The following is a 26,920-nucleotide window of genomic DNA, read 5'->3' as shown; positions in this document are numbered from 1 at the left end:
AAAAAATGCTAAATTTTATATCATATATATTTTACCACAATAAGAAAAATATGGCATAGAAGTCCAAAATGACTTGAGATCTCTCTCTCATCAAGCAGTTAATCACATATTTTTGAGAATCTTTTGTTCCCAATAACTTGAGGTGTAGGTGTAAGGGAATGGTTTATCTTCGTTCTACCTATCCCATCATCAAATTAAATGTTCTTAATACAAACTTAGGGAAAAAAAGGACTCTACTTACTTTGATGCAGGTATAAAGACAGAAGCATGATAATGATATTATGAGGCACTCATCCTCGGGATGGATGTGATGAAGATGCCTTTTGGACTGGCTGCTACTGGCCCCAGCTTCCCTTTATTCAGAAGGGTGGCTAAGGAGTTAAGTAGGCTATCCAAATGTCACCTACACTGGTGTGAGGTGCATGGTTGCAGCTCCAGCTCTCTAAAGTTCAGATTTTTAGGTTCCCTCCTCTTAACCTCCCCCTGTCCCCATACCCCAGTATCAGGAGAAATTAAATTTTCACCCATTAGATTCACAAAAATTAAAAGAATGTGCTGGTGAAGATACGAGAGACATTCATATTGTTGGTGAGTGTGAATTGCATAACTTTTTAGAAAATAATGTGGTAATAACTGTTAGAAATTTTTAAGTTCACATAGTTTTGGTTTAATAATCCCATTGAGTTGCCACTATTGTGTACAGACATTAGTGCAAGATTATTTTGTGTGTGTGTTGCTTATTGTGGTTAAAAAAAAAAAAAAGTGCAAGCATCCTGGAAGCCAGTTAAGTGGTTGAACAAATTATGTTCTACCATTCTAAAGACCCATATTTAGCTATTAAAAAATGAGTTAAATCTATATGTTGGCCGGGAATGAATGGTATATTATGTGTTTAAAAGTTGTAGCATTAATAATTCGTAGTATGATCTTAAAACAAAACAAAACCAGAGCTATATGTATGTTAGAGAATAGAGAAAGGTGTAATAGGATTCATATCAAACTTAAAATGGATTCTGTCACGGACATAAGCTTAGAGGTAGGATTGATTAACTTTATGTGTACAACCATGTTGTTTGATTTGTTATAATTTTTGTAATTTTTTAAGATTTTTTTTTTAAGATTTTATTTATTGACAGAGAGATCACAAGTAGGCAGAGCAGCAGGGAGAGAGAGAGGGGGAAGCAGGCTCCCTGCGGAGCAGAGATCCTGGTGCGGGGCTTGATCCCAGGACCCTGAGATCATGACCTGAGCTGAAGGCAGAGGCTTAACCCACTGAGCCACCCAGGTGCCCCCAATTTTTGTAATTTTTAACAAGTTTCTGGAGTAAGAGGGAAGGAGAGATCTATAATGATAGAAATTAATAATAGGGATTACTTTGGATGACTGAGAAATGGGTACAGTGGAAACCTTGGTACTGGTAATGATCTATATGTTGATGTGGGCTTTGGTTACACAGGCATCTTCAGTTTGTAATAATCCATTTAGTTGTATGCCTATATATATGCCTTGTATAGATTGTATATATATCAAAGTGTATTAAAATTATGTCACAGCAATACAAGGGAATATGATCATGTTTTTAAAAAGCACTTTGAGTAAATATAATGATAAGGTGGGCAAGAAACAGGACAACCCCATTATTATGAAATATAAGGTACATATAAGCACACAGAATGAAGACTGGAATAAACTACACAATTAACAGATATCATGTCTAGATTATTTTTGGTTTTGGATTTTCATTTTGGGTAGTTCAGGGAGTCTGTAGGAGGTGGTGAACAAAGCCGCACTACAGGATATTAACCAGAAAATAAGGGTGAAGGAGAGAGGAAAGGTTTAAGAAAAAAGGAAAGAAAGAAAAACAATGCTAACTAGAGACATGCGGTAAGGTCAGGTAACTTTAACCCCTGCTAGGAAGGGACTCCTACTAGGAAGGGACTAATTTCATCTGTCAAACCATCATGTGGTAATAAAGCCATATGAAATATTCTTTCATCATATTGTTGGATTTTTACAAATAATTCATACTTGATTCTCAAGTTCTGTTTTTGATTAAGCATGTTTTAATGAAACTGTGTCATTGATATAGTTTCAACTGATTGTAGCAAATGCAACTCTTAGTAGCTTAAGAAACCTATACTTCGCCCAGTCTTCACTAATTAACTATGGTAATTTGCTCAGATATTTTTGAGCTGTAGTTGGCACATTGGGGCTGATACCTCCCCAGGTTGGCTTAAGAATGAGATGAGAAAATGTATGTGAGAACACTTCAATGGAATTAAACACGTTCCACTTATAAAATTACATTATTTTTGTTTTTCCTTCACCCCAAAGTCCTTAGTTGTGAAATGTGGTTATTTCAGATGGAATTTATTTCACTTGAGATCAGAAGTTTATGAAGAATGCAGTTTTTTCAGTCACGTTCTGCAAATGTCAGTGCAACATTTAGTGTTTCTCGAAGTGTGGATTGTGGTTACATTTTTAACATTTTAGACCAAATATTAGTGCTATATATGTCAAATTGAAATGTAAACTTTTTTTTCTAAGTATTGTTGAGTTGTCAGGAATTATCAGGCTTTTCCCCCTATTCCAGTTACTCTTCATTATTCACTATGTTAATTTAAAATGACTAATACCCCAAATCAGATCTCTTGAGGTGTTTTGCAGGGGTTTGGATAAGAATTCAACTTCTGATGAGTCGTTAAATCAGTAATCTGGACAGAACTCCATTTGGGTTGGGTTGGAGAAAACTGCGTGGCACTAGGACCCAGGGGGCTCCCGTGAGCGGATCTAGGGGCCAGATTGCAAATTCGCGGTGACTCAGTCTGGTCGGCTCCTTGCGCTCGGCGGCCGCGGCGGCAGCAGCAGCAGACGTTGGCGGCCGAGCTGCTAGGATCAGTTCCCCCCGGGTTTCTCCGTCCGAGACTTCTTTCGGGGCACCCCAAGCAGGTCCGAGGCGTCTGGGGAGCAAAGGGGTCGTTCTGGAGGGGAAAGGGGGGTTGCTCGGCGCGGGAAGCCCTCGGGCCTGTGCACGGGGAGTAACATTTGCTCCGTCTCTTCCTGTGTCTGGCTTTATTTGCAGCAAACCAAGATGGAGTATGAGTGGAAACCTGACGAGCAAGGGCTTCAGCAAATCCTGCAGCTGCTGAAGGAGTCCCAGTCCCCAGACACCACCATCCAGAGAACCGTGCAACAAGTATCCTTTCCGAGGCCTTGCCGCCGCCCGCGCAGCTCGCCCCGCGCGGGGCCCGCTCCCGGCGGCCGGGTGGCTCCCGCCGCCCCTCCCCCTCCTCCCGCTCCCCGGATCCCTCCGCCCTCCGCCCGCCAGCGGGGAGAGGCCCGCCCGCCGCCGCAGCTCCTGCCCGGCGCCTCGCGCACGCGGCCCTCAAGCCCGGGTCCGGGGTGCCGCCGCTGCCGCCGGCTTCCGGCCCGCGGGAGGCGGGGGCTCTCGGCCGCCGCCCGCGATCGCGACATGTGCGCCCGCCGGCCCGCCACGTCCCCGCCCGCCCACTGCTGACCTGCCCACGGGGTGGAGAGAGGCGCGGGCGGGCGCCCCGGGTGCGGCGCGGACCCCCGGCCCCACACAATGCGTCCCCCGCTGAGGGGCGGCGGTCCGAGCGAGAGTCTGGGTGGAGGGCGCTGTGTGCGAGACGGGACTCGCGGGCCAAGCGTCGGGCCAGAAATGGGGTGGAGCTGGCGCGGGGTTTAAACTGCCGCCGCATTGGTTTGGGGTTTCTTCGAGGCCACTGGCCTCAAAGTGTTGGAGGACCTACAAGTGGGGGGGTCTCAGGTCTCACCCCGGGGCTGCTCTTGCTCACACCTGTTGCAAGTTTCTTGGCTCCTGAGGGAAATAGCCTTTTTGGCTCAAAGGCTGACTGCTCAGTTACTCCGTGTTTACCGAGTTTGCTGGGGTCGCAGTCATATTGCTACGGTTTTAGAGCCCGAAAAGGTTAAAAGCAGCAGCAAAACCTGTGCTCTGTGTGCTGTCTGTGGTGCCCTGAACGGTGGACAAATAAAAGAGCTCTTTTTGGATACGATAAAGGAGACAGATTCACTTAGTCACAAATAAGCTTTTTATCCCTGTTACTTTGAGGCTAAAGAATTCTTTAAAAAAAACTTAAAAGTCTGTTGTTGTTGCAGAGACAATTTGATTTTTATTGGTCGTGAACAGAACTATAAAATTTGGTAAGTAAGCTCTTTAGTGCAGTTCGGGCTTACTTGAATATAATACGCTGTTGAGGTGAAATTATGTACAGTTCGGACAGAAACTCTGGTAAGTAAGTTGAAGTCGAAGTACTGCATTGCTACTCTAAGTTAAAACTTTAAATAGGTGAGGAAGTACATAACTTCTTAATATACTGCTCATTTAAAACCCGAGAGGATAATGTGGTGCTAGTACTAAGGTAAGAGTAGTAGCTTTGGAGTGTGTTGGACCTAATATCTGAAACCTTGCTGTAGCCCAGTCTTAATTTCTGTTGTCATGGCTGTAGGAATGACAAGATATTTAATGAATTACAGGTAATAGTATGACACAGTTATTTCTTAAGTTAGCCAAGCCCATAACCACCTTGTAATTTCTTCTATAGCACTGTATATCATTATTTTCTATTTTGGTACATATTTATTAAATATCTTTTATATGCCCGGTACTGTGCTTGGGCTGACAATCAATTTTACAGTTTATTCTGTGTGCCTGGAGCATGATATGCCTGCTGCATAAAGAACAAATTAAATTTCAGTGCGCGAACCGTATTTAAAAGTACACATTGCTTTGTATTTTCAGAGTGCCTAATGATGAATGACTTTGTTCTTTTGTGTGTCCTTAGGAAAGCATTTATTTTATTGTTGTTTCTGTATAGGCTTTAGCACCTTTTGCAAGACTACTAGTGATATGGATAGATGGCACAAGTTGTAAGAAAGTAAATCTTACCAGGAAGTATTTTTGAAAAGTTAGCACATCAGCTTGTTAATATTGGCCATTGACTAAAGAAAGAAACCACTGGGTTTTTCTTTGTCGAGGAAAGTAGACTTTGGAAATTTTCTAGAGAACATCTTTTGCTAGTTAATTCTGACCACTAACTATTGAGGGTATTTTAGTATGAAATAAATAGCTAATACAATGTACCTAGAGTTTGTACCATGGGATTAATTTTAAAAAATTGAGATCTCAGTAAAAACATTTTGAATATTTGTCTAATAAAACACAATTAGGAGTGTTATTAAGAAGGGTATTAGAGGTTAAGAGGGCATGAAGAAAGATATAATAGAACATTACATTACTGTTGACTGCCAACAGAATGAAATACCTGCAGATTTAAGTCACCAGAAATGGTAAGTCTTGGGGAGGGGGAACAATTTTAGAACTGTTGCAATTCAGTAATTTCATACTGACTTTATGTAATAAGACTTGATATGTAGACTTGTGTATGAGTGGCATTTTATAGTCAGTTTTTTAACTCTGGAAAAATGAGTCTAGTAAAAGCACTTTTATAAAGTTAATTTCTCTAAATGATTTTATTTCTTTGGAATGCTTTTCATTTTTGTCATTATTTTTGTACCTAAATACCCTTCTGATTAAGGTTTTTAAAGTTCAAATAAATCCAGAATTCTGTTTTGAAAGGTTTTTTTGCTATGTTGAACATTCTGAAGATGGAAGTTGGCTTATGTTGTAATGAATATAATTGATAAGAAATAGTAAGTTTAATATTTCAGTCATAAAGCACTTAAGAAATCTCATGGTGAGGTTGATGGTTTTAATAAGATAACTTTATTCTTCTTGAGAAAAAAAATGCTGGATTGAAAATACCATGAAAGGGATTCTTGATTTTAGATTTAAAACGCTTAATTTTTTCCTTAGATTACATTGAGAAGTTTCCTTAACTACTGTTTGTTCTAGAAACTGGAACAACTCAATCAATATCCAGATTTTAACAACTACCTGATTTTTGTTCTTACAAAATTAAAATCTGAAGGTAAGTAAGGATTTTATTGATAAAACTACTTGGAAAGGTCTTCGAGACCTATTAAAATAGGCTGAGAGTTAACTTTAATTTAAAGGTTTTGCATTTTGTAGTAACCGCTACTTTACATATGTGGAATGAGGAGAGACTTGAGTCTAAGTATTTAGATGCTTAATAAGCATTAGGTCGTTAATTGGGTGTTTTATAATAAATTCTCTCATATTTTGTGACTGAAAAGGGTGTTTCAAAGTCTGCTTTGGTGTTTTGCTTGAATTCTTATTCATGAATGTCATAAAGAATGATTTAATACACAGATTGAATGTAGGATTTACTAATTAACTAAGTTTATGTGGGTACAGAAAAAAAAATTGAAAGTTCATATAACCAAAATGTGAATTAACTTAGTCGTGTCACCCAGAGAGAATTATTATTACTCTTGATTAATGAATTCTACAGTCTTCTATGGTTATATACATTTTAAAATTTAACTATAATAGGGATCATTCTCTTCATAAACTTTTGTGATTTTTTTTAACTTCTAACAGTACACTGAACAGTGTAATGAAATTTTTTCATTAACTGTTCTTCTGCAATAGTCTTAAATTATTTTTATGCCACTTCAAAGCCTGAAAATTAGTTTTATTTATTTATTTTTAAACTAGTTTTATTTTTTAAATGGTGTGGTCATTTGATTGTTTCTAATACAGGTCATGTGTCCCAGTAAATTTTATTCATTTCACAAATATTGTTGAGCACCACTTCATTTCCAGGCTCAGGGGCAATAAAAGTAAGCAAAATAAGAATCTCTGCCCTCATGGAACTTACACTGTAGTGAGAGTGTTCTTCATAGAGTCATTTGATTATTGAAGATTCCCTTCCTGAAACATTGTCAGATGCACAAAAGGCACTCAAATACTATGGAGTAACTGGCCTCTAAATGTAAACATCTTACGCTGTTCAGCGATTAGTGTTTTAGAAACCACAGAGCAATTAGTTAAAAAGAAAAAAAAAACCAAGGGCACTTGGAGTTGGGAAGCAAGTCCCTTAATGACACTGCTTCACCTCTCTTGCTTTTTCTCACCTATATAATGCCTATGTTAGACTGCCAAACCGCTTGTAAGGGTTCATCTCCGAAGCTCTAGGGGGTTAATGGCCTTAATGTGTGGTAAAATCTCACTAATTTTTTTTTTAAGATTTATTCGTTTATTTTACAGAGAGCCACTGGCATGAGTGGGAGGAGGGGCAAAGGGAGAGGGTCAGGGAGGATCCTTAGGCATACTTCCTTCCTGCTGACCACCCAGGCTTAATTCTAGGACCTGGAGATGATGACCTGAGCTGAAATCAAGTGTTGGCCACTCGACTGAGTGAGCCACCGAGGCACCCCTCATTGATCTTACGTTTATTAAGATTTTGATAATTTATAGAGTACAGTGATTTGTTTTTAATTAATTTTAAATATTCTGGTTAACTTGAAGGATTTTAATTTGTGATTGAGGGATGTAGTGGAAATTAAAACTTTTCCTAAATCTAGGTTTTTAGAAAGTAGGAATTCCTTCAGCATATATTTAAATTCAGCAATTAATATTCTTAGTTTTTTAAATATACTTAATACTTTTTTAATATAGAAATTTTATTTTTCCTACATAATAAATAATAATCAAATTAGTGTTACTCTTTTTTTTAAAGAACTTTAATATTTAGTAAATGAATTTTTCTAAAATTGTTCTATTGAAAATTTTTAAACTTATTTTCACCAGGCCATCTACTCTGTCATGTTGTGTGCACACCATAAATTCCAAATATTAGAGATTGTTAGAATATCATACTCTTTCTTGAAGTTTTGGGGATGTAAGAATAAGTATTTTTATTTTTTATATTTATATATATATTTTTTAAGATTTTATTTATTTATTTGACAGACAGAGATCACAAGTAGGCAGAGAGGCAGACAGAGGGGGGCGGGGGGAGCAGGCTCCCCGCTGAGCAGAGAGCCGATGCGGGGCTCGATCCCAGGACCCTGGGATCATGACCTGAGCTGAAGGCAGAGGCTTTGACCCACTGAGCCACCCAGGCGCCCCAAGAATAAGTATTTTTAAAAGGAATCACAGAATTCAAAAAGCAAGAGAGGATGGGTGACTACCTTCATTTCATTAGTCACCATTTCTCAAAGGACATAGGAGCTCAACATCTGTATAACATAATATTCTTGCGTCTTATTTGGAACACAAGTTTACTATGTCTGGTTTTTTATTTTAAACAAAACTGGCATTGGGGTCATCATATTAGTGAAGGAACGTAAATAACATCTTTAAATGGAAATGCTTACTTAGTAATCTGTCCACCATTCTCTTGTGAATTTGTTTACACTGAATTATGGAGTAAAATTTAGGTCTGGAAGAGACTTCAGAGATAAGCTTATCTAACAGCAAATTGAGGTCCAACAAAGTAAAGCCTTAACTCTTTTTTTTTTTTTTTTAAGTAAATGGTTGATTGGTGGCTCTGGATTTAGGACGGAACATGTTTTACCTTAAGTAAATATTTTAATATAAAATACTTTTTAATTTTAAACCATTTCTGCTTTGTATTGTGACTTACTAGAACTCTTCATCTTACAGCATTTATTGTAAAAAACAGTAATGACTATTTTCTTATAAACAAACACATGCCATTTAAGATAAAATTATATGACCGAATTACTAAGGGCTAATTTAGACAAAAGGATTATTGCTTGAAGAAGTTAAAAATCTGGCTATTCAGTTATTTTATGGCAGTTTTAAACTTGAAAGAGAATTTAGAACTGTTTCTGTTTCATTTTAAGGTATTCATTGGAATGGGTTGTAATTGAAACCAGAAAGAGGTTTTTAAATGGTGACATAAAAGGTTTCAGAGTATATTGCTGTGATGACCTGAATGGGGTTTATGTGCAGAGAAACTTTGCTATCCTTTTGCCCATCGGTATGCATCATCCTGGAATATTTCAGTGCCAGTCAGACTATGGGAGCATACTGCAAACTAGAACAAGCTCAGAGTATTCAGTTTTTTAAATAGCGTTTGTAAAACAGTAGTGCTATAATGGCATATTCTGTTCCCCACACCAGCTCTTCATGTCTTCTAGTCTTTTAAGGAGGGTGATACTGCAGCATGCATTGAAGTCTAGGCTTGAGCCAGGCTCCTGAGATTCATATTTTGGCTTCCCCACTTAATAGCCTTGTGTGACTTTGGCAAAGCCCTCAGTTTCTTCATTTATGCAGTGGGGATAATAACTCCTGTCTCATGAGGTTGTGAGGATTAAAAGCACACTATTTGAAATGCACTTAGCAGTGTTAGTACCTAATAAGCTTCAAAAGATATTAACTATTACTAATACTGGTGGTGATGCCAATTGGTAAAGCATCAGTTACATTTTACTAGTACTAAATTTCTCCTTAAAAATTTGTTGACACCCATCTAAGGACTAAACTTTCTTATGTAAATTCTATTTTTAACTTCTGAAAATTTTAAAACTGTTTTACCCTTTTTTTTTTTTTTTAGCTCAGAGTCAAGTGAAAAACATATAAATGAACATCAGTTATTTGTATGTGAAGGTGATCCCATGTATTCTTTGTCCACTTTATTTTTTAATAGGATGTTTGTAGTCACTAATACTTTCAGATCTGTAATTTGATGTTTGTATCAGGTCCAATAAAGCTTGAGTACAGTGGCCATATATAAACTAAATTAACTCTTAAACTAAGTCAGTGGTTCTCAACCAGGTGCAGATTGCCCTCCTCCCCACCCCCCTTGCAATCCATTCCACTTCTCCAACAATCCAGACATTATCTGGAAACATTTTTGTTGTTATACCTTGGAAAGGTGATACTGGCATCTCTGGCCAGTAATACTGCTAAACATCATAGGATGCACAGGACAACACCCAGCAAAGAATTACCTGACCCAAGATGTCAGTAATGCCAAGGTTGAGAAACTCTGAACTACAAATCATGGAGCTAATCTTCTGATAATCATTTATGATACTTTTTTTTTCCTTTTTCCTGGTTATAGCAAAATTACTGGAATGTTGCAATCAATTTTTGAATATAAGTATTTTAAAAGTTACTGTTCTTACATATTTTGAAATGAAAACTACTTTAAAAGTCAATAATGCTGTTTTATTACAGATGAACCCACAAGATCATTGAGTGGTCTCATTTTAAAGAATAACGTGAAAGCGCATTTTCAGAACTTCCCAAATGGTGTGACAGACTTTATTAAGAGTGAATGTTTAAACAATATTGGTGACTCCTCTCCTTTGATTAGAGCCACTGTAGGTAAGTTATATTGTTACATAGTTTTCTTATCTGGTTTGTAACTGGATTGTTGTTTTTTTGGTTTTTTGGTTTTTTGCTTATAGTATAGCATTTACTCTTGTTACTTGGGGGAAGTTCCTGGTTATATTCTTTCTCCTCCTCCTCCTTTTTTTTTGTTCTCTCTTTATTAAACATATAATGTATTTTTATCCCCAAGGGTACAGGTCTGTGAATCGCCAGGTTTACACACTTCACAGCACTCACCATAGCACATACCCTCCCCAATGTCCATAACCCCACCCCCCTTTTCCAACCCCCCTCCCCTCTCCCGACCCCTCTCCCCCCAGCAACCCTCAGTTTGTTTTGTGAGATTAAGAGTCACTTATGGTTTATCTCCCTCCCATCTTGTTTCATTTATTCTTTTTCTACCCCCCAAACCCCCCATGTTGCATCTCTACTTCCTCATATCAGGGAGATCATATGATAGTTGTCTTTCTCCGATTGACTTATTTCGCTAAGCATAATACCCTCTAGTTCCATCCACGTCGTTGCAAATGGCAAGATTTCATTTCTTTTGATGGCTGCATGGTATTCCATTGTATATATATACCACATCTTCTTTATCCATTCATCTGTTGATGGACATCTAGGTTCTTTCCATAGTTTGGACATTGCTGCTATAAACATTTGGGTGCATGTGCCCCTTCGGATCACTACGTTTGTATCTTTAGGGTAAATACCCAGTAGTGCAATTGCTGGGTCATAGGGTAGCTCTGTTTTCAACTTTTTGAGGAACCTCCATGCTGTTTTCCAGAGTGGTTGTACCAGCTTGCATTCCCACCAACAGTGTAGGAGGGTTCCCCTTTCTCCGCATCCTCGCCAGCATCTGTCATTTCCTGACTTGTTAATTTTAGCCATTCTGACCGGTGTGAGGTGGTTTCTCATTGTGGTTTTGATTTGTATTTCTCTGATGCCGAGTGATGTGGAGCACTTTTTCATGTGTCTCTTGGCCATCTGGATGTCTTCTTTGCAGAATCTGGATTGTTTTTTGAGATGGTAGACTATCTGACTTCCGTGTATAATAAACATGGGATATAATTTCGTTGCACTTTCTTTACATGGAAAGAAAATTTCGTAAAACAACTTAGGAATAGGACTTTAGGTTTTGCTATTTTCTATCCTTGTTTTTAATAATTGCCTTGTCTGTATCTAATTACAGCAATTTTTGAGTCATTTCAGAGTTTTCAACTTGAGTCAAAGAACTGTTTATGTAATACTGAATTAAAATGTTTAATTATAGGGGCGCCTGGGTGGCTCAGTGGGTTAAGCCTCTGCCTTTGGCTCAGGTCATGATCTCAGGGTCCTGGGATCGAGCCCCGCATCGGGCTCTCTGCTCGGCAGGGAGCCTGCTTCCCCCTCTCTCTCTGCCTGCCTTTCCGCCTACTTGTGACCTCTCTCTGCCAAATAAATAAAACCCTTTTAAAAAAAATGTTTAATTATAATAGCTGGTATAAATAGGTTTGGGAGTAAACACAACTGACTGTTGGTGATAGTTGGTGATAGCATTCATGGACGCAGAAATAGGCAGGAGGACTTAAAAGAGTGACCCTTCAGCATTTAGTATGCCATAAAACTTAAAGCAGCTAAATTTCACAAAGATCTGGAAAGCTTCCGTTAATCTGGCAGGTTGGTTGAATGGAAGTCAGTTAAGAAACTCCATAATGATTAAATCATTTTCATTGAATGTTCTTTACTTTTGTATTTTTTGTCTTCGTGGTGGGTTTGAAAAGTACCCAATACATCTTTTACTTAAAAAACAAAGGCTCTGTGACTTCTCTCAAAATATGCAAGTCTTAAATACTGCCATTATTAACACTGATTTTAAATGGGATGGATGGAGGGCATTTGTGATTTGAGAAAAGGGAATTCCTGGTTTATTCTGATGGACTCTCATATACCTTCCTAATGTTCTGCCCCCCCCCCGACAGTGGTAAAAAAGAATGGTGAGTATGTGCCAGACTTCTCAAATCCTTTTAATCTTAACTACATATTAGGAATCTTGCTGAGGAAGTTTATTTGAGAAGACTACATTTTGTTGACTATGCGGTAATCCATTAGACAAATGTAAAATTGTTTCTCCTGTTAAAGAGTATGTGATTGGTTTGTAATTTTATTATTTTGGTGACTATCCTTTATGTGTGTTTACATAGTATGAGAAAAGGATTTTTCGAGGAGTAGATGAAACTATATGGGCCAGTTAAATTTGAATTTGTTGGTCTATCAACATTCTCTAATCTTCTAGCAGAAGTAATGCATGTCAGCAGTCTGTTAGTGCCAAGTTGTAGCTTGGCATTTAATTTTGTTACTGCTTTTTTTTTTTTTTAAGACATGCTTAGTTTTCTTTAGGCAGATCCAGAGCTTGCTTTTACCCTTAATTCTTAAAAATTTTAACTTTAGGAAAGAAAAATTGGCAAGAAGGAGTAGCTCTGCCCTTGGCCTTGATGCTTTTTTATCTTACTAGAAAACTGTTTTAAGGGTTATGTCTTAAAAATGCTACCAATCCATTGACTCTTACCATATAACTTATGGGAGGTTTTGGGGGGGGGGGTTTGTTTGTTTGTTTTTAGTGCAGAATACATATTGGCTAACAACGTTAGGCTTTTTAGTGCTTTGCCACTGGGAGCAATCTTCTCAAAACTAACTGGAAAATTCAAAGACAATTTATACACAGAAACAAGAAGAATTTGCTGTTTAGTAATTGATTATTTACTGTATGCCAGGCAGGCATTTTGTTTGCGCGTCTCACTGTGAGTTCTCAAAATAACAAGAGAACACTTTTTCTTTTTTCTTTTTTCTTTTCTCACTTTTACAAATTAGTATTTTGAAGTTTAGAGTGCATGTAATTTGCCTACTGTCAGAGTTTATACAAATCTTAATTATGGTACTAAAAGGTCTATAATCATCAAATGATGTGTATTATGTTACTCATGTTAAATTTGCTAAGGCAGAGAAAAACAAGGATGATGCCAGTGATTCATCCTTGATCCTGTGAACTGGATAGTCCTGGAGGACTATGTGGGTCTTTACACACCAGAAGGGTTGTTGCACACAGGATTGTTAGCCATTGATGGTTCATCTACTTTGATTTTCCCTACCTTGGGCCTTGGCTGTGATCCGTCCTAGCTTAGTCAGAGAGCTGATTTTCGCTTTATGCATTTTTGTTAAAAGCTACCAGATTCAGATACTCATCACCCAGTGATAAGCAGTGCTAATGTTTTGGTATATTTTCTTTCTACTATTTTGTGTACAATTTCTGTAAAGGAGGAACACGTTTGACCCTTGGAACAGTACAGGTTTGAACTGCGTGGGTCCGTTTACATGTAGAATTGGTTTTTCTGTAGATACAATAAATGTATTTGTATTGTGATTTTTTTTTAAAGATTTTATTTATTTATTTGACAGAGAGAGAGAGAGAGAGATCACAAGTAGGAAGAGAGGCAGGCAGAGAGAGAGGAGGAAGCAGGCTCCCCGCTGAGCAGAGAGCCCGATGCGGGGCTTGATCCCAGGACCCTGGGACCATGACCTGAGCCTAAGGCAGAGGCTTTAACCCGCTGAGCCACCCAGGTGCCCCTGTATTGTGTTTTTTAATAACATTTTCTCTAGCTTACTTTATTGTAAAAACCATATAAAATACACATATACAAAATTTGTTAATCAGCTATGTAATCATTGAGGCTTTCAGTTACCAGTAGGCTGTTAAGTTTTGAGAAGTCCGCAGTTACGTGTTGATTTTCGACTGGGGGGTAGCACCCCTAACCCGGCCACATTGTTCAGGGGTCAACTATAAAGAGTGGAACTGTTGTTATTGTTGGAAAAGAGCGAGTCGTATAGTTTTTTTGTACAGATAATTGTTAAAAGTACAAAAGAAGGTAAACGAAGTGTTGGAAAACAAGATTAGAAACCTCTCATTTATGCTGTGGTTTTTCTACACATGTGTTGTGGTGAAAAGAGGTCCTAGGCTGATGTGGGCCATTTAAATGAGCGTGTGTGCATGCGTGCATTCGTGTGGCAGTATCTGACATAATGCAGTCAGATTCCCTAATGGTGTATGTTTCCTTTCAAGGTATTTTGATTACAACCATAGCCTCCAAGGGAGAATTGCAGAATTGGCCTGACCTCCTACCAAAACTCTGTAGCCTATTGGATTCTGAAGATTACAACACTTGTGAGGTAAAAAAATATGCTCCTCACGTTTTCTTCTCTATTTTTCTTGTCATGTTGTATATTTGGAACCTTTGGAAAAAATACTTGCTCTGAAACATACAACTTCAAAAACTTGAAAGCTTCAAGTTACCCTCTTACTTTACATTAGTGACCATTTATCTTATTGTTTTCTATAATGACTGTTAAGTTATGAAGCCTCTTTACTGTAATTGCTACAAGGACGTATAATCAGTCAATCCATTAATGTGCTATTTTTCAAAGATAGGCTTAAATTTACCAACCTTGAGCACTTTCAGCCTTCTCTAAATTGTTTCTGTGCCTCTTGTTTTATGACATGGCTGAAGTAATCTAGCTTTAATCATGTAATGATTATAATCTCCTATTTGCCACTGATCAATAGCAGCCTTTCCATATGGGAAAGGAAGTCTATGGATTTCTCACTATTTATGAGTACTTTTAAATATCTCTTTCATTACCAGGCCTCTAGTTTGTGTAGAAATCTGTTTTGAATGGAAACCATTTTCGGTATTTTGCTTCTTCTAAAGAAATAACCTAACAAAAAATTTCAAGTGGTCTTTTGATTTGGCAGTTTGTTGCCAGATCTGAAAGAAGGAAAGGAGAGACTGGAAAGAGAGGGAGTAAGCAAAGGGGTCTCTAAAGTTACACTTCTCCCCGCCCCCCCCCAAAAATTACTTTTTCATGTATACATTTTCCATTAACACCTAAGAAATACACTAAGATTACAGAGAAACTAAAATAATAATAGTGTTCAACCATCGTGTAAGAGTTGATTAAAATTTAAATTGTGCTTTGGTATAGTGATGGTAACATGAAAGGAGATGAGAATTTTTAAAAACAATCACTTACCAAGAATAAAAACTTAAAACTGCAGTAATCATGAAATTATGGAGCTTCTACGTAAGTCACATTTTAAAAAGCAATTATTCTTCAATTAACTGTACCATGAAAATAAGCACCAGGTTTCTCCTACTGGTGGAATTATAAGCAGTAAATTAGATGTTTGAGGTAATTAGTAGGTTGCATATTGTGTATAGGAGCTCTAGGTTGTCCCCTTTAGTGTAAAAATGGTTATAGGGAAATAGTTGCTAATTTGAATTTTCTGCCCTTTTACCTGATTTTGTCACCATTATCCAGTGAATGGTTTACATATTAAGTAATTTTTAAATGATGTTAAGACTTCTTTCTGACTTCTAAAATTCACCAGAATATTTCGGGAGGTTAGCTTTTTTACTATAGTTTCTGCCAACCAGAATATTCTCTAATTTTAAGTCATTCAATGCTAAGATAAAACATACCATTATATTTGAACTGAGATTTTAGATAACTTAGTGGTATAGTGATTTCTGTCTTAAAATTGATGACTAAATTTATGGATTTTTTTTTTAATTTATGGATTTTAAGGGGCAGTATTTGATGTGGACTGAGAACATTAATTCATGCAAATTCATCACTATTCTTCAGTTTGCTTTTAAAATGCCTTCATTTTTAGTTCTAATGATATAAATGTCTTTCACAGGGAGCATTTGGCGCCCTTCAGAAGATCTGTGAAGATTCTGCTGAGATTTTAGATAGTGATGTGTTGGACCGTCCTCTCAACATCATGATCCCCAAATTTTTACAGTTCTTCAAGCACAGTAGTCCAAAAATCAGGTACTTGTGTAGCCAGTATTAAATTAACTCACCCTCCAATATGACATCTGGATTATTTAGTAATTTTAGATTAAGAGTTTTACGTCTAATTAAAAACATTTGGAGCGTGAAGGTGGAAGGATTTTTTTAGAACACTCTGCAATCAGTAGGCCTGCTTGGGCAGAAGTTAACCTTGGGCTGCTCTGTTGTCCTGTATATATCCCTAGTTTCTTGAACAGTGCCTAGCATATAGTTGTTGGAAGATTATATTTAAATATTAAGTTAACTTTTGACTAACTTATCATCTGTTATCCTGTCAAGCTATAATTATCAAAATGCTTTCACACTGTTTAAGTGTGTAAGACTCCTGTCTGTAACTACACCAGAAGTTCCCCCAAACTGCTGTACTTTTTTTTCCCCCTTGTCTCCAATTAATGTGTTTTAATCTAACTTGTCTTTTGTTTATTGCTACTGTGGAAAAGTCATTGCTCTTCTGATTGGTAGTTGCTTTGCTTTTTGTTGTTTCTAATTGTCAGTGCTTCGTGTTTTTATGTAGAATGACCAAAAACCATGTTGCTATTTAAAGTAGAAGTTATGAGGGTTCCTAGATGTGGTTGTTTAAGGATATCCATCCAGCAGCATGAACTTTACTGCATATGCTGTGATGGTTCGTTTAGATGTCCTTTGGAGCTTACCCCAAGATCCCAAGCTGTATTCAAAGGATTATGGTTTGAACAGTGTGACCAGAGGGTAATCAGGCATCTTTCTCTCGCTTAAATTCTGTATTTAGTTCTTTTTCTTTTACCTCGATTTAATTTTAGTTATTTTTCATCTTAAATGGTACTTAATGCAGTGTTGTTCTCAGGGAGATACATGTTCATTTATGGTAGTGCCATGCAAATAAGTAGTAACATGCCCAAAATAAGATGTTACTCTTCCCGAAATAGTTAACTAGATAGAGTTCATGTTCCTTAGGAAGTTGTCTATTAATCTTTAAAGAAGGTGCTGAAAGAAAGTGTGGTAATTTGCCTACTTTACTTCTAAGAAAGAAACTCACTTTTTTGTGACCAGGTCTTAGCAAGTAAAAGAGTAACAGAAAAATCCAAATAACATATTCCTGGCAATTGTTTACTATTGCTGGACACACAAGTTTTTTGTAATTTAATACATTTTTTTAGCTGGTCAGTTGTTTAAACTTAACTCGGTAGAGTTCAGTACTACAGAAATGTTTCTGTTCAGTGAATGTTCGTTATTACCCATCTGAGAATCTGTTCTACATACCCATAAACACTTTTTTCCATTTTAATGTATACTTGGGTAAATGTATCTGCTGTATAGTTTAGCAATACACTGAACTCCATCTTTATAGGATTTTATTCTGTATTATTACTTATTATCTTATTTGTACAGCTTAACTGGTATTTCATATGTACTCTTAAAAATGTTTTTTTCCATCTCAATAACTGTTGAACCTTGAGAATATAGAATGAGGCAAAGGCATGTAGTTTTATCCATCACATGACTAAGCAATTGAAAAATTACAGCCATTTTATTTTTTAAACCCTACCAGAGGTACACAAAGATGGGTTATGATTTTTGCCTCATGATGTTCTCATCATGGCCCACTTCCATTTTGTCTTTAGTTACTTATTAGGTATTTTTAATAATCACTACCACCTAGAACAAAAGCTAAGATCTTGATGACAACAACCCACATCTCATCCCAACTTTTTCCTTCCCTTGCAATGTTAAAAATATACATATATATTTTTAAAGATTTTATTTATTTATCAGAGAGAGAACAAGCAGGGGGAGTGGCAGGCAGAGGGAGAAGCAGGCTCCCCACTGAGCAAGGAGCCCAGTGCTGGACTTGATCCCAGGGCCTTGGGATCCTGACCTGAGCTGAAGGCAAGATGCTTAACTGAACCACCCAGGCGTCCCTAAAAAATAAATGTATTGCATATATATATATATAAAATGCATGTCTTTGTGTGTATGTCTTTGTTTTTAACTTTATAGAATGTATTTAATGAATTTAATCTTTGGTGGCTTTTTATATTTAATATTATATTATTAAGGTTTCATTCATATTTTGTCATTGTAGTTCACTTGTTTTGACTACTGTATACTACTTGGCATGGTGATTAAACAATTTATTCATGTTATCCGCCCCTCCCCCCCTTTGCAGCTTTTGGGTGACTTCCACGTATTTGCTGTTGTGGATAGTACTGCTGAAAACAGACATTTCTTGTCTCCGTTTGTGTATTTGCAAGAGTTTCTCTAGGAAGACATAAAACCTTTGGGGAGGAATTTCTGGGACAAAAGACAAATAACAAGGAAAGAACACCATAGTTTTCCAGGGTGGTTGCATCAATTTATACTCTCTATTAACAAAGCACAAGCTTCTCTGGGTGCACAGCATTTAGTATTGTGATGTATTTTAATTTTCACCAGTCAGATATAAAATTGTGTTTCATTATGAATTTGATGGTTTACCTCTCTGTCATTAATCATGTTGAACGTCTTGTCATAGGTTTATTGTCTGTTTGTAGTACCTTTTTCTTTTGTCTTTTTCTCTTGGGTTATCAGAAAAGGCAGACAGAACAGACAAATAATTTCATGATGAATGCTGTGGAAAATAATAGAATAAGGAATTAGACAGTGATTCATAGGTATTGTATATAGAAGGTTTTCTATAAAGGTAACATTTGTGCAGAGACCCTGAACAAAGTTAAAGTAGCAAGTCTTTGAAAGGTCAAGGAGAAGGACGTATAAGACAAGTAACACCAAGTATAAAGGTCCTGGAGTTAGGGACAAGCCTTTTACAGTGACAAAAGAAGAAAACTTTGTAGCACAGTAGAAATGAAGTTAGGAGAGTAGGAGTAATCACAGCATAGTGGAAGGTCTAGGCCTAGGCCAGAACTCAACAAACTATGACCCATGGGGCCAAATTCAGCCCCTAACCTGAGCTAAGAATGATTTTATACTTTAAAAGGTTGTGCTTGGAGGGTGGGGGATGAAGCTGCCACAGAGGTCTTGTAATACTTACCATTCTTTTGTAGGAAAGTAGATTGTGTATTTTCGGAGTAATCTGAACAATGTGATGTTATTTATGTGTGTCTAAAAGGTGGGGGCTTGTAGTAGCAGGCCATCCTGCTAGTATTTTTGTTGGAAAATTGAAAGAAGAAAGGGGGGAATGGTGTCATCATTTTTCCTAATCACTTAAATTGACAAGATTGTGTCGCACTTACATTTACCGTTTGATCTTTTGTAGGAAAAGTTAGATGATGTGTTTTTGGAGCAACCTGAACAAGGGTGTAATGTGATGATGTTATTCATGTATGTGTAAAAGGTTGTAGTGTAGTCTGTAAAGGATGTCAGGAAACCAGTTAGAGCCTGTTGGAGTAATCCGGATAGTTTGGACTGAGGAAGAAATGATTGGCTTAGGGGTGTGTTTTTAAAGGTAGTGCCATTAGGAATTGCTGTGGAGTTGAATTGGCTACATCTGAACACAAAAACTATAGACTTCATCATTTTTAGTTTTAAAAGGAATAAATAGCCATTATTTTAAAATCTGTAGGTATATAAAACAATTTTCCAGTATGCCTCCATCCACTGTCCCACCCTTCAGAGGTATCTACTATTAAAAATGTGGACATGCCCTTTCTGACAGTTAACATTTTGAGAGAAGTATTAATGTAATGCTCTGGAACCTGGTGTTTTTCACTTAATATATCATTCATTTTCTGTGTTAAATATTCAAAGAAATTTAACTCATTCTTTTCAGGGTGTGTATGTGTATATACATATATGTATGTACAAACACGTTTATGGCTATACGTACATCATAATTTATGGAGGAATAGTTAAGTTCTTGTCAGTCTTCTGTAAATAGAAAAAAATCTGTAGTGAGCATTGTTAAAGTTTAAATTTTGTTTCTAGGTCTCATGCTGTTGCATGTGTCAATCAGTTTATCATCAGTAGGACTCAAGCTCTGATGTTGCACATTGATTCTTTTATTGAGGTAAGATTTGTCTCCTCTCCCCCCCTTTTGCTTTTGGGAAAGTTAGAAAACGTTAAATTTTTTCTGATAGTATTAAAATTGGATACAGTGTAGACTTTGTGATTTTTGTTAACTGAAAATAAAAGAATTCTCTATTAAACTGATTTTTTTACTTACGGTACAAACATTGATTATGGTTTGTGGGTGCTTAATATCTTAACTAGAAATTTTTTATTTGAATGTACTATTCAAATTCCAGATGTAAATTGAGTGTCCCAGTTCATTTGCAGTATTTGAAACATGAAACATTGGTGAGTCTTAAGTAATCTTAAACTTGTTCTTTATTAAGAATCTGAAGGCACAGACTAATAAAAGGTTGGTGCTTCATTTTCCATTGGTTTCCATTGTAGAATTGGAGATGTCGGGAAAAATTTGACTCTTAAATCTCTGTAAGCATTTAAAGGCCCTTTTACCTTTTTGATAAGAGCAGAAGGTCAAGCATCATTTTCTGGCCATGAACTCAAAGCAATAGAATTGTTTTTCAGAATTACTGCCACTTGATAACAGCAATTGTGAACAAGTTATAAAGTTCTTTAAGCACTTCACTTTGATTTTCATTAAATGAAAGTTGTCTTTTCCTCTCCAGCTTTTTTTTTTTTTTTTTGAGATGTATTTATTTATTTTTAGAGAGCGACCCGGGGTTGGGGAGAGGGAGAGAGAGAATCTCTAGCAGACTAACCACTGAGTGCAGAGCCCAGTATGGGGCTTGATCTCATACCCATGAGATGATGACCTGAGCCAAAATCAGGTGTGGGACACTTAACTGACTGAGCCACCCACCCATGCATGCGCCACCCACTCCCCTCCCATCCTGGTTATGCTTAAAAATTTTAGAGGCCATCCTGCTAGTATTTTTGTTGGACAATTAAAAGAAGGAAGGGGGGAATGGTGTCATCATTTTTCCTCATCACTTAAATTGACAAGCTTCTTTGAGCATTTCTGACCAGTAGACTATGAGTAGTAGGATCCTCTAGCTATTTAAAGTTGAAACTAAAACACGAGTCTTCAGTGGATATTCACTGAGTCGTACTATAAATGAGGCACTGTGCTTGGTGCTAGGGTTACATAAATTTTCTGCCTTCAGTCTACCTTGAGGTAGAGGGCAGTGGATAATACTAAAAGTCTGGAGTAAGACTGCCTGGGTTCAAGCAAAGCTCAGGTCCACAGCTGCTAACCTTGGGCACATTATTTAACATATTTTCAGTTTCAACATCTGTAAAATGAGGGCAATAATAGATCTACCTTGTTGGATTGTTATAAAGACATTTGCTATAACTAAATTGGAACAGTGCCTGCTACAGAATAAGGTGGTCTACATGTTAGCTACAGCTATTATTATTCTTAGAAGTAGTAGTGTAATAATATTTCCTCTTAGTGTTTCACAGTTTAAAAAAGGAATAGGAATAAATAGCCCAACATCTTATACAGAAATGTAATTCAGAATAAAAGAAATAAAATTCTCTCTGAAAACAAATTCCACAGGACCATACTCAGCAAGTGGAGTAAGCATGTTTCCCAACATTTTAAAGTATTTCCCATTGGTGTTAAATACCATGTGAACATTTTCTTGCTCCTTGATAATCCTGTAAGATTCAGCCAGTTCTCCATCCAAGAGGAGAAAACCTCCATAGGAGGTGCCTGACACATAGTAGACCCTCGAAAACTGTTGGCTAAATTAATAAGTGGATCATTTGTTTCTTTAATTATCATTGTTTTCATTGGGGGCGGATGTTTGCTGAGTGTGACAATAATGAATGAAAATGTATTGGTTACTAATACGTGCCTAAGATGTATCTTGACAAAGCTAGATATTTATACTTTAGACATCATCAGATTTAATGAAGACTATCAAACATACGTAAAATATGTCTGATTAAAAAAGGAACTACAGAGTTTTGAAAGCGTCAGTTGCAGGGGAAGGACTTGTAGAGGTCGAAGTTTTTAAAATTTCACAACAGTACTTCACATACTGTCACATTTGGTATTTGAATTTCTCCATTGTCTTACCCCTTGTAATAAGCTTTCAGGTTCCTCAATTTGGAGAGTTTTCTGTGATTTTTTTTTTTTTTTTTTTGAGAGAAGATTTTGGGACACTTTGGATTTTATGTATTTTTTTAATGATTGTTTTACTACTTTTAAATAAGTGTAAGTGTGTGTGTGTGCACGCACACAGAGAAAGAAAAACTCAAGAATGAGATGGGGGAAGGCTTACTATATCTTCTCACATGTCCTCTTTGCAACCTCTACCAAAGACAACCTCCTCTTCTAGTGGAGGTTTGTTGATACAGTGAATGAGTGTGGACTTAAAATTCCATGAAAACCATATTCAGATTCTCCCCTGCCTAGCAAGTTAGGTAGCTTCTAAATTTCCTTATCTATAAAATCAAATAATAATGTCTTGTAGATTACATGAAACAGTCTGTTGTTTATTCAGGCGCCTTTTTTCCCCCTTAACCTTGGTGACAAACTTGTTAAGAACAGCATAAGATTAATGGCTACTTTTACTGCTTATTCAGTAGTTGACTTGGTGAACAACAGCAGTTTGGGGTTAAGTTGTTGGAAACTCAGCATCCATTTCCCCATTATTGATGCTTTTAAAGAACTTGCACCTATTAGTTACTACCTTAAGATTCCGGATTGGTAGAAATAATCTCTTGACACACAGTACTTTTGAAGGAAAATAACTTGTGTAATTTTTTAAAATAAATTGTATTTTAAAGATTATCTTCTTCTAGGTGAGCTAGATGAGTGTCCCATGTTCTAATGACACGATTTTATTCTCAAAAACTAAAAATTACCTTAAAACACAATTAGTCATAGTCTTTCCAAAAGAATGGCTTTAGATTATTTACCAAGTCATACTTTTTGGCAGTTACCATCTTATGTTTAATTAATTGTTTTATAACCTAGTATTGCAGGCCAGTTAATACAGTGTTTATTTGTACCATATCTTCTTAGGGTTTCTCCAAATGTTACTAACTTACAGATGACTTGTTATTATGTATAAACCTTTCTAATACACGGAATGCTTAACTAGAAAAAAAATGTTTCTCATTCACTAGAACCTCTTTGCTTTGGCTGCTGATGAAGAACCAGAGGTACGGAAAAATGTATGCCGAGCACTTGTGATGTTGCTTGAAGTTCGAATGGATCGCCTGCTTCCTCACATGCATAACATAGTTGAGGTAATACAGGTGACTTAAAGGCGCTTTCCTCTTTTTTCTCCCAAGAGAGATCTTGAGAACAAAATGTATAATGTTAGATTTATTTAACACATTTGTTGGCAGTGAACTATGAAAAACAGTTCATGATTGTCTTAAAATTATAAGTTCTCTTTATGATGACTTCTCTTTTGTGAGATTGAAGATGTTTATAGGGGGGAAAGTTATTTAAAGGGATAGACAGCTTTTAACAAGAATAACTAAGAAATAAGTAAATTATTTGTGTTTGCTAGATACGTGTTAGGCTAAATGATTACTAGAACTGTGGTAAGTTAAGTGGCACATTCTTGTGTCGTTGGAGTTGGAATTAGAAGTGTTTGCTTTCCACCCATTACTGGTAAAGCTGATCTGATCCACTTACGATTTATGGTAAAAGTGAAATTTCTGAGTAGAAACATAGTTGTTTCTAGACATAATTGTTACAGTTAGTTCCAGGAGACCATTTAGATTTTAAAAGACTCCTTCAATCCCTATGCAATTATAATAATTTTACTAGAAAATTCTGAGTATGTTGATGATAGTAGGAGGTAATATGTAGTAACAAGATAAAATTATTATTAGAACAAAATAACTTGTTTGGGCAGTACTCAGTTCTGCTAGTGGCAAACTGTACCACCTACTTTTCATATTACTGGATACATTTGTATGTGAGTAGTATATATATAGCTTTCCAGTTGTATTAAATAATACATTACTTAGATCCTCCTTTTCACCTCCAGAGAATTATATGGTCTGGAGAGAGAAGATCTTTTTTTTAAAGTATGGGGATCTGTGACCTGTTAGAAAAAAGCTAGCATCTGTAGTGTGCAGCAGCTCCTTTTCTAAAGCATAAGGAAAGATAGTTATAGAGGTGAAGATGTGTAGCAGCATTAGAATAAGTGACATTTTCTCTAATGAACCTGTTCTCTCTGAAGTGCCTAGAAGAATAGGGTCAAGTTGGTTGAAGGTTTAGTGAAAGTTGGAGCTAACGGGAAAATTAAAAGATATTTTATCATTTGCTGGGGCCATGTCACCTGTGGGGAGCCTAACTTAAAATGGTATAGTTATTTAGCAGTACTCAGCATGGTAATAGGACATGGTGTAGAATGTAATAGGGGTTGGCCTGTCACAATTCTTGTGTTGCCACGTTTTGTCATGTGAGATGTTTCAGTCTGGAAGAGAATATGTACAAAGGCTTCCTCTAACGCTTGACCCCATTTCCAGGCCCAGGTACTTTGGGAAATCATATGGCGTACCTTTGATTATATTTATTTTGTTTTTGCACATAAAGGTTTTTTAAAGAGGGGCAGACACTGCCTTTGGATAAATTTCAGGTTGATGTACCTTAAGAATGAATTTGGTTAAGAGTGTTATTTGAGGGGTGCCTGGGTGGCTCAGTGGGTTAAAGCCTTCGGCTCAGATCATGATCCCAGGGTCCTGGGATCGAGCCCCACATCAGGCTCTCTGCTCAGCAGGCAGCCTGCTTCCTCCTCTCTCTCTGCCTGCCTCTCAGCCTACTTGTGATCTCTATCTGTCAAATAAATAAATAAAATATTTTAATAAAAAAAAAAAAAGTGTTATTTGAAGTTAAGAATAAGAAGTAAGAATGAATTTGGCTTGGCATGTTAGAGACTACAGATTATAGTTGCTCTAAGAAATATCCCTACTTCCTTCCAAATATAAAAATTTAAGTTTTGTAATTGTAAAGTATATGTATGTCACATATGTTACATATGTGAAAATACATGTAAGAGACAGGTTAAATAATTATGTTATGAAAAGATTCTTCATTTTTTTAATGAAAGGTATAATGGACTTTATTTTGATATTTCCAAGAAGACTGATTATTAATACGTTTAAAATCTCAGTGGTTTCATAAAAGAAAATACACCTCTACAGAAGCAGATATGCCATACATAGTTTGAACGCTTTTCATTAAGTAGCATTCCAAAGTTGTTCTTAAGTTTGTCTGGATTTTAGAGTTGACCCAGGAACTTTTTAAAAAAATCAAAGCCGAGGTTAAGAATCACTGTAAAGTTCAAGGTGATAGCAGAGGACCTTTAACTTGCTGAGCAAGCATTAGGTTTACTTTAATTTTATGATCTAAACCAATTAATATTAATGCTTCTTTGTTTTCAGTACATGCTACAGAGGACGCAAGATCAAGATGAAAATGTAGCTTTAGAAGCCTGTGAATTCTGGCTCACTTTGGCTGAGCAACCCATATGCAAAGATGTACTTGTAAGGCATCTTCCTAAGTAAGTGTTCCTTCTTTTGAATGCTGCGTTTTTCTTAAATTTATAGTGATTCCTCATTTTTACATTTTTATGTTGCATTCTGCCATCAGGGAAGGAAGTTCTAAAGAAGCCAGACTTAATTTTACTTGGCATAAGCATGGGTTATAACTAAAGAGATTTTTCAGGAAGCAGTTGTTTTTTGGGATTTTTTTTTTAATTGCAGATGGTTTATTCTAAATCATAATCTTAATTGCCCAAACAAGTTATTTTGTTCTAATAATAATTTCATCTTTTTACTACATATTACTTCCCTTAAATAAGGTTAACCTATCATCAGTGTACTCAGAATTTCCTGGTAAGATCATTTTAATTGCATAGGAATTGAAGGAGTCTTTTAAAATTTAAATGGTTAGCATAATTTTTTCTTCAGGGACCTCACCCCATCAAATGGATACATTCTCTTTTCGAACTTTCTCTTTCTCTTCTTTCTCCATAACTTTATAATTTTTTCCATCTTAAAAAGGATAGACAGGACTCACTGTCTTTACTTCTTTACTTTACCTCATGTTAATTGCAGAATTTTATAGTCTTCCATCTGTCCTATTTCCCCCCAAATTACTGACAGAGATGATAAATGATTTCATTGTTGGTGAATAAAATAAATCTGACTGTGCTGCAAAATGCCTGTAGCTTATGAATAGGGTTTTATTTATTATAAATTGGATATAGTTCTTTTTCATTAGCTGTAATGTTAAATTACTATTAATCTGTATTTTAGAATTTAGAAGGACTTTTCAGCTTGAAAATTTGGCCGTCCCACATTTTTATATCTGTGTAGGGGATTTTAAGTCCCACTGCTTTCCCCTATTTGCTATTCCTTTAGTTAATAAGGGTTTACAAATTTATTGATGGTAAAGTTGTACTCAGAATTGGTTTTGCACATATTTAATTGACATTAAAGTGTTTAACTCTTTGAAGTAAGGCCTCTGCAAAGGCCTAACACATGAACGTGGAGAGTGAGAGTTTCTTAATGGCTGGTGTGGGGAAAGAATTATTTTGGAGGCAGGCCAAACTGGTCTTGAATTCTGACTCTCCCATTACTTAAAATTAATGACCTTGTGGAAGTAATGTAACCTCTCCGAGCCTTAGTTGACTCATCTATAAAATGAAGATCATAATACCTTCTCATTAGATTATAAGGAAAGTGCTTATTAATAAGCCCACATGGTAGTCATGGGTATGAATTTCCTTTGGCTGTTCACATTTCCCAAGCTATCCAGAACAGTTAAAGGTAGAATTT

General features: G+C 36.6%; 1 protein-coding gene across 5 annotated transcripts in view; it reads left to right on the top strand.

Moving 5' to 3' along the window:
• The window catches only part of TNPO1 (transportin 1), an 88,079-nt gene that overhangs the window by 35,288 nt on the left and 25,871 nt on the right, over positions 1 to 26,920 (top strand). For 3 of the 5 annotated variants that reach the window (XR_013966826.1, XM_080803635.1, XM_080803633.1), the window contains exons 1-9: positions 2,824 to 2,949; positions 3,083 to 3,196; positions 5,897 to 5,972; positions 10,118 to 10,267; positions 14,370 to 14,476; positions 16,008 to 16,141; positions 20,063 to 20,144; positions 23,246 to 23,368; positions 25,523 to 25,641. Coding sequence is in view for 4 of the 5 variants with exons in the window: in XM_080803635.1 (XP_080659761.1) it covers positions 3,092 to 3,196; positions 5,897 to 5,972; positions 10,118 to 10,267; positions 14,370 to 14,476; positions 16,008 to 16,141; positions 20,063 to 20,144; positions 23,246 to 23,368; positions 25,523 to 25,641 (896 nt within the window). In the remaining variant the exon portion in view is untranslated. Of the gene's footprint in view, positions 1 to 2,823; positions 2,950 to 3,082; positions 3,197 to 5,896; positions 5,973 to 10,117; positions 10,268 to 14,369; positions 14,477 to 16,007; positions 16,142 to 20,062; positions 20,145 to 23,245; positions 23,369 to 25,522; positions 25,642 to 26,920 lie in introns of those variants that run through there. The other 2 variants (XM_080803634.1, XM_080803632.1) reach the window with 1 other exon arrangement.

Source organism: Martes martes (assembly GCF_963455335.1).
Source record: "Martes martes genome assembly, chromosome: 5".
NCBI lineage: Eukaryota > Metazoa > Chordata > Mammalia > Carnivora > Mustelidae > Martes > Martes martes.
The sequence above is the reverse complement of the archived record's forward strand: the minus strand, read 5'-3'. Positions and strand labels throughout refer to the sequence as shown.